The 8,692-nt window shown below is 45.1% G+C and overlaps 1 protein-coding gene across 1 annotated transcript; it reads left to right on the plus strand.

Annotated features, from left to right (window-relative positions):
• Positions 1-381: 381 nt before the first annotated feature.
• Positions 382-8,375, plus strand: ccr9a (chemokine (C-C motif) receptor 9a). The gene is made up of 5 exons (XM_084057762.1): positions 382-445; positions 2,028-2,069; positions 4,971-5,171; positions 6,224-6,640; positions 6,932-8,375. Exons 2-5 carry the CDS (start codon positions 2,028-2,030, stop codon positions 7,376-7,378), a joined length of 1,107 nt encoding a protein of 368 aa, XP_083913888.1. The 5' UTR covers positions 382-445; the 3' UTR covers positions 7,379-8,375.
• The last annotated feature ends 317 nt before the right edge of the window (positions 8,376-8,692 follow it).

The following is an 8,692-nucleotide window of genomic DNA, read 5'->3' on the forward strand; positions in this document are numbered from 1 at the left end:
GGCAGAGAGACAGACAGACAGACAGACAGACAGACAGACAGACAGACAGACAGACAGACAGACAGACAGACACAACTAGACAGACAGACAGAAAGGCAGACAGACAGACAGACAGACAGACAGACAGACAGACAGACAGACAGACAGACAGACAGACAGACAGACAGACAGACAGACAGACACAACTAGACAGACAGACAGACAGACAGACAGACAGACAGACAGACAGACAGACAGACAGACAGACAAAACTAGACAGACAAAACTAGACAGACAGACAGACAGACAGACAGACAGACAGACAGACAGACAGTGTGACGCGGGAAGCTGCAGTTTCATGTTCCTCGCTGACGTCACTTCACTTTGTGGTCTAACGGACCTTTTTCTCACATGTTGTCAACAGTCTGTCACACACAGCAGCTCTCTACCGGCTCTCACACGCACAGTAAGTAACTACTCAATCAATCAATCAATCATCAATATTTAACCAGTGGTGGAAAAAGTACTCAAAGGTTTGACTTAAGTAAAAGTATCAATACTGCAATGTAGAAGTACTCTGTTACAAGTGAAAGTCCGGAATAAAAAATTTACTTGAGTAAAAGTACAAAAGTATTGGCATCAAAATGTACTCAAAGTACCAACAGTAAAAGTACTAAAATGTTTGAAAATAGCAGATCTGCAAGCTCACAAGGCGTTGTGATTTTCAAATAGCCTATGTAGAAAATAGGGCTAAAGTGGTTAATGTATGTTTTATGATATAGTCATTTATATCTGCAAAATAACTCAAGTTTTTAAATAATTGTAATGGAGTAAAAGTACAATATTTGCCTCTGAGATGTAGTGGAGTATAAGTAAAAGTACTGAAAATTGGAAATACTCCAGTAAAGTAAAACATACCTCAAACTTGTACTTAAGTACAGTACTTGAGTAAATGTACTTAGTTACTTTCCAGCACTGGTTGATTGTAATCTAAATGTAAAGGTTCTGCATTGGGGTGCATTTCATTTTTATTTTGGATAAAGTACAAAACAAATATTTAGGTTTTACAATGTTTACTGATGATGGATTCAATTATTAGACTGTAAACACTTGCTGAATATGTAAGATTTGATCTAACCTCCAGCCTTTGACATTCACTCATAACAACTCAAACTGGACTGAGGGTTAACTATAAACAGTGGTGTATAGTAACTAAGTAAATGTACTCAAGTACTGTACAATTTTGAGGTATGTTTTACTTTACTGGAGTATTTCCAATTGTCAGTACTTTTACTTCTACTCCACTACATCTCGGAGGCAAATATTACAATTATTACAATTACTACAACTATTTGAAAACTTTAGTCACTAGTTACTTTGCAATTATCAATGATTACATTATAAAACATACATTAACCACTTTAGCCCTATTTTATACCAAGGATATTGTGTAGACCTGCTATTTTCAAACATTTTAGTACTTTTACTTTTGGTACTTAAAGTACATTTTGATACCAACACTTTTGTACTTTTACTCAAGTAAATTCTTTATTCCGGACTTTTACTTGTAACGGAGTATTTCTATATTGCAGTATTGATACTTTTACTTAAGTAAAATATATTGTACTTTTTCCACCACTAAGTAGTAGCAGTAGCAGAAGTAGTAGAAGTAGTAATGGTAGCAGCAGCAGCAGTAATAGGCTCTATGCACAGCAGCCATGTTATCACTCCCTTCACAGGTGTTAACAATGATATTAATGAAGGCTCTGTTCCATTTAGTGTAGCACAGTGGTTTCCACGACCCCCATAACGCTGAGAGTGTACAAATGGAACCAAATGGACCCCAAATATTGTAGTAACTCTTGCTCTTGTGTGATCTCTTCAGATGGAATCTACCAATGATATGACATGCTATGCAGTAATCATAGTAATACTGTTGTTGTACTCATAGCAGTCATTTGTATTAGTGCACTATCAGTAATAACAGTATTAGTGTACTAATAGTAGTAAATATTGCAGTAACTCTTGTTCCTGTGTGTTATCTCTAGATGGAAAATATCACTGATATGATGACATCCTCCATGACTCTGGTAGGTCTCACACACACACACACACACACACACACACACACACACACACACACACACACACACACACACACACACACACACACACACACACACACACACACACACACACACACACACACACACACGTCTGTCTGTCTGTCTGTCTGTCTGTCTGTCTGTCTGTCTGTCTGTCTGTCTCTCTCTCTCTCTCTCTCTCTCTCTCTCTCTCTCTCTCTCTCTCCCCTCCCTCCCTCTCTCTCTCTCTCTCTCTCTCTCTCTCTCTCTCTCTCTCTCTCTCTCTCTCTCTCTCTCTCTCTCTCTCTCTCTCTCTAGCAAGCACGCACGCACGCACGCAGGCAGGCAGGCAGGCAGGCGCGCGTGCGCACGCACGCACGCACGCAAGCACGCACGCACGCACGCACGCACACACACACACACACACACACACACACACACACACACACACACACACACACACACACACACACAAACACAAGCACACACACACACACACACACACACACACACACACACACACACACACACACACACACACACACACACACACACACACACACACACACACACACAGTTGAGTACTGAGTACTTTTCCCACCACTGCTAAACTGTAAGGATAAACTAAACACAGAGCACTGCTTGTTGATGTTGATACAGAATGGGTCGAACGGTGGCCTCTAGTGGTGAGGGAGTGTCATTGTACTGCAGCTCGCTCTGTGTGTCTCAACTAAAGACACTGGCCCTCATTTATCAACGCAGCGTATAAACCAGCGTATATTTTTCCATATATTCGGCCGTACACCAACGTTGAAGTCACATTTATCAAAGGATCCTATAAAGCCAATCCTAGCGTATATCAGGTCGGAGCTTTGATAAATCTCACGTTTGAAAACGAGCGTCATTTAAATAACACGCCCTTAAATATTCACAAAACGCCCGACTTCACGACATGAAGAACCAGAATACGACCCAAAAAAAGCATGAAAAGCCAATAAGAAACAGTTTACCCCGCTCGCCTCGCCTCGCCACACACGCACACGCCTCTCTCTCTCGCTCGCTCTCTCTCGCTCTCTCGCTCTCTCTCACACACACACACACACACACGCGCGCCCGCCCAACTTTGTCTTTCATGTAAACCGTAGCGTAGCGGTACATGAGACTCGGGCGGAATGCAGTGATTCCGTGCCGCCACGTTAATATTGGAGCGTCGGGTTTATATCCTTAACCCAGCCAGGTTGTGTAGCCTACATAACTCTCTATGACATAACTCCATAACATAGGACAAGCTACTGTAAGTTTGTAGACCTCACTCTCAGTGAAAAGATGGTCGGGGCTCCCGAAAATTCTCGCGCAGAAGCGCTGCTGCGCTGAAAATAGCAGATCTACAAGCTCACAACGCGTCGCAATGCGACCTGTTGTGAGCTTGTAGATCTGCTATTTTCAAATAGCCAATGCAGCCATGCAGATCTGCAAGCTTAACCGAATGACTGTTAAAGCAGTTTGCTTAAATTACTTTATAAAATGTTATATTTTCACAGGGATTATTTATTAGTGTAGATATACATTTATGAGTGGATTATGTGTCTAGTTGCCTGTCAGACAGTCAGACAATGCTGCTCCGCAGGTCTAGAATGGAATAAACGGGTGCAGCCAACGTCAACAACTGGTCTCGACCAGACGTGAGATCTCAGCGTACCGTAGGATGAAGCCCACGTCAGGATAATATTGATAAATGCCGAAAGGTGCGGTGATCTCGCCGTACGCCCATTATTTGGGCTGCACCGCGTTGATAAATGAGGGCCACTGGCCAAGTCTGTAACTCTGAGAGTGTACAAATGGAACCAAATGGACCCGTAAGGGACCATTTGTATGCTCTCAGAGTGGGGGTGTGTGGTGAGGGGCTGTGGTTTTATGCATATCAAACTGCATGGGGGTCCTTGAAATTAAAAAAAGTTGAGAATGACTACTCTAAACTATATTGGAGCCCCATTTGTACACTGTAAAATACGCAGTTCTTATGTAACTCTGAGAGTGTACACATGGAACCAAGTGGACCTGTAAGGGTCTTCTTTAGTGTTTTGCCTCTATGCAAAGCAGCCATATTATCACTTCCTTCACAGGTGTTACCAATGCTACTAATGAAGGCTCTGTTCCATTTAGTGTAGCACAGTGGATCTCTGATATTTCCCCCCCCTTACGGGTCCATTTGTACACTCTCAGAGTTACATACCCGTAAGGGGCCATTTCGAACCCCCTCAAGGAACCATGAGGGTCCCTGGACACACATTTTAGACCCACTGGTGTAGCAGAGTGTTTCCAGTGAGCCAACATGCACAATATCTGCACCCTGACTCTGTTTGACCAGAATGGAACAGAGCCTTCATTAGTATCATTGGTAACACCTGTGAATGTCTTCACACTATGGCTGCTGTGCATAGAGCCTATTGTAGGAGTTGAGGCATTACATTTAGTTTGACTCGGTTCCACAGATAAATATCGTGAAAATAGCTGATCTACAAGCTCACAACGCCTTGAAATGCGAGGCATTGTGAGCTTGTAGATCGGCTATCTTCTAAATGTTTGCCTCTTTATTATATTATTAGACAATTTCGCCAATATTTCACCAGTTTTTATAGAACAATTTTGTTTTCGATGCGGTATAATGCTCTTTTTTATTTCCTTTCTCTTTTTTTTAGGTATTAAAAAAGGTCTTAAAAGTCCTTAAATTCTCACTTTACTGTCATCATGCGGACCCCCCCACAAAAATCATGTGGGGACCCCCCTGGGAGTCCCGACCCACAGGTTGCGAACCACTGCTCTAGTGGGTTATTTATAGTCTCGTCGTATCGCAGCTCGTTCGAGTATCCCCCTAAAGACCCGCCTCTTTCTTTCCCCCTCGCCCAGGATCCTCCCACGAGTCAGGACGTCACCACCAATGACGACTACAACTTGGACGACTACGACAACTGGATGTGCGACCGCTCGTCGGTGCGTTCGTTCAGAACCCTCCTCCAGCCCCCTCTCTTCTGGATCATCGTGGTGGTGGGAGGCCTGGGCAACCTGGCCGTGGTCTGGATCTACCTGCACTTCCGCCAGCGTCTGAAGGTCAGTGGTTTTATTCATTTTTATTCGTGCAATAAAAACATACATGAGGTAAACCATTTAAAAAGATACAGGCATACAAGAAGGCCAAGTTAAAGTTTGTCTGCTGACCTAAGATTACGGGTGGGTATGTGAGGAGACAGGAGGTCAAAAATATACATAGGAGCAAGTCGGTTCTGTGCTTTAAAAACAAACAAGGTAATTTTAAAGTCAATTCTGAACGCCACTGGTAGCCAGTGCAGTGAGGCAAGAACAGGGGTGATGTGGTCATATCTCCTGCTTCTTGTAAATATTCCTAGTTTGGCAGATGGCTGTTTTAGTGAGTGTTGGAAAAATGCTTTGAGAAGTTTAGAATAAATTCTGAATCAAATATGACTCCCAAATGTCTCGCCTCATGGGTGCACTGTAACCCCTGTGAGTGTAGTAACTGGCTTGCACTGTCTCTGTGTGTTTGTGGTCAAACCATAGACTGTATGAAAGAGATGGACAAAGCCAGACCGCTGGTTTCTACAGACCGAAAATGAAGCCGATTGTTCAGGAATTTGAAATCCGCCATCTCTAATATAAGCCCAAAAGCACGTCGGTAACAGGAACTGGAAAACAATCCCCAAAGAATGCTATTGGTTGGGTAGCTTGTCAATCAAGAGCGGGGGCGGGGAATGAATGCTATTGGTTGTGTAACTTGTCAATCAAATCATCCCGCCCCTCCTAGAGAATAGCCTACTTTATCGTCAATTTTAAAATAAATGGGACCATAATTTAGCAAAGCGCATATCATGATGATTGAAAGGAGACTTTAAACTAGAGACTGGAAGCATATAGAATTTATGACCATTTTTATTAAGGTAAGAAAATCTAGTCTAAAGTTTGTCAAAAACCCATCCGCTTGCGTTAAAATAAATGCTTTCTGACACCCGCAGGGGTAAAACAGCGCTAAACAGGCCATTCATATGAACTGTCTCACTTCCGTATTGGCCTCATTGTAAATATGTCAGGCTGGCCCCTTGGTCCAAACACAATAATTCCAAACAATATTTCCTCTCCTCTAATGTCAGACCATGACGGACTACTACCTGCTCAACCTGGCCGTGGCTGACCTGCTGTTCCTGGTCAGCCTGCCCCTCTGGGCCGTGGAGGCGTCCCAGGGCTGGAGCTTCGGCACGGGCCTGTGCAGGGTCAACTCGGCCCTCTACAAGATCAACCTGTTCAGCACCATGTTGCTGCTCACCTGCATCAGCGTGGACCGCTACATCGCCATCGTCCAGACCACCAAGGCCCACAACTCCAAGCAGAAGCGGCTGCAGTGGAGCAAGCTGTTCTGCGGCATCGTCTGGTTGATCGCCTTCTGCCTGGCCGTGCCCGAGTTGTTGTTCGCCAATCCAAAAGAGTCGGACGACGGCAAAGAATACTGCCGCCTCTTTTACCCGCCGGACATGGGCAACAAGACCAAGATAGCCGTCCTTTCTCTGCAGGTAATTCTATAGCTAAATGATAAGCTACTGTACCTAAGACAAGACCCTTAACCTATACCTTACATCAGTTTTCATGGTATATTGTATTTTATATTTATCATTTAGTATATTATTACGTTACAAAGTCAGCCGCCCGAACCGATTTTTTGGACAATAGACGATGTGTGTTGTGATGCAATGCGTTGTGACTTGTAGATCGGCTATTTGTTTTGGACTCACCCGACAGTAACGATAAGTTAGCGACAAATAAAACCTTCCTTGATTCTTGATCCTTTGCTTGATCCTTTCCAGGTGAGCATGGGCTTCTGCCTGCCCTTCTCCATCATGCTCTTCTGCTACTCGGTCATCGTCGGCACCCTGCTCAAGACGCGCAACTTCGAGAAGCACAAGGCCATGCGCGTCATCCTGGCCTTGGTGGTGGTGTTCGTGCTCACCCAGCTGCCGTACAACTGCGTCCTGGTGGTCGAGGCGGTGCGGGCCACGGGGATCACCATCCCGTGCGAGGAGGACAAACGCTTCCTCATGGCGGGCCTGGTGCTGCAGAGCCTGGCGTACACGCACGCCTGCCTCAACCCCTTCCTCTACGCCTTCGTGGGCGTCCGCTTCCGCCGCGACGTGCTGAAGCTGCTGCGGGCGTACCACTGCCTGCCCAGCGGCAACAAGCTGTGTTCGCCGCGACCCTCCATCATGTCAGGCGTCATGTCGGAAGACACGACGCCCACGGCCCTGTCCCTGTAGACCGTTGGTTTTTAAACCTTTTCATAATCGAGGTCCATTATTTATTCGCCATTTGAGCCACGGAACCCACCGTTTGATTTAGACTCTCTGACCCACACTATCTTGTCCACAATTCCATGCTGTATTGATGTTGGTACCATAGGAGAGATGACAGGCAAACGTTGATCAAAATAACAATTCTTTAAATAAGTAATGCAGATGTTTAACTCTTGAGAGCGTAAAATGAAACCAATTTGGTTTCATTTTACGCTCTCAAGAGTTAAAGATCTATAAGGGTCCATTTGGTTACCAACTCTCCATTTAGCTGTGGACCACCTCAAACCCCCTCAAGGACCACTGGTGGTCCCCGGACCACTGTTTGAGAACCACGGCTGTAGACGTAGACGTCAGTTCGTAGGGGCTTTTCACGAAACGACGGTGACTTTTTTGTTTTCTTGACTTGAGAGATGGCTCTTTTTGTTGGAATGCGGTGGGTCGCGCGGAACCTTTCGTAACCTGAAACCGTGAAGTTCTCTGATGTTTTTTTTTGTTTACATTCACGCTGTCACCAAAACCACCCTTGAAGTGGGAGGTACATCATTTAAAGAAAACCCATACAAAAGCGAAAGATCCACCGTGGTTGCATCCAGCTTTGTCGAGCGTCACATACAAACACAATTAGCCCGTGTTCGGGAGAGGGGAGCCGGGGGTTGTAAATTGTTACTGTACATATTCCTACGGGCTGGGGGCGGGCGGCACCTGTTAGCGGGGAGTGTTGGGCGGGAGGAGTATGGGACGATGGCTCTACGTCCTTCCGGTGGGGGCTCCTCACGGGCACTCACTGCACAGTAGGATACGACAGCGGTGACGGCACGCAGAAATGTGTTTGGGGAGGAATCCATAGGCTCTATGCACAGCAGCCATATTATCACTTCCTTCACAGGTGTTACCAATGATACTAATGAAGGCTCTGTTCCATTTAGTGTAGCACAGTGGTTCTCAGATATTTCAATTTCCACAACCCCATAACTCTGAGAGTGTACAAATGTAACCAAATGGACCTACGGGTCCATTTGGTTCCATTTGTACACTCTCAGAGTTACACACCCGTGAGGGGCCATTTGGAAACCCCTTAAGGAACCATGAGGGTCCCTGGACCCACATTTTAGACCCACTGGTGTAGCAGAGTGTTTCCAGTGAGCCAACATACCCACTATCAGCACCCTGACTCTTTTTGACCAGAATGGAACAGAGCCTTCATTAGTATCATTGATAACACCTGTGAATGTCTTCACAATGTGGCTGCTGTGAATAGAGCCTATTGGCATAACGACT

This window comes from Gymnoscopelus microlampas (assembly GCF_963454915.1).
Source record: "Gymnoscopelus microlampas genome assembly, chromosome: 5".
Taxonomy (NCBI): domain Eukaryota; kingdom Metazoa; phylum Chordata; class Actinopteri; order Myctophiformes; family Myctophidae; genus Gymnoscopelus; species Gymnoscopelus microlampas.

Bases quoted from the DNA above. Each gene is read 5' to 3' on its own strand.
- ccr9a (XM_084057762.1), top strand. From the start codon at position 2,028: ATGGAAAATATCACTGATATGATGACATCCTCCATGACTCTG. The intron at 5,172-6,223 runs GTCAGTGGTTTT...CTCTAATGTCAG, and splicing joins ACTTCCGCCAGCGTCTGAAG to ACCATGACGGACTACTACCT. The intron at 6,641-6,931 runs GTAATTCTATAG...GATCCTTTCCAG, and splicing joins TAGCCGTCCTTTCTCTGCAG to GTGAGCATGGGCTTCTGCCT.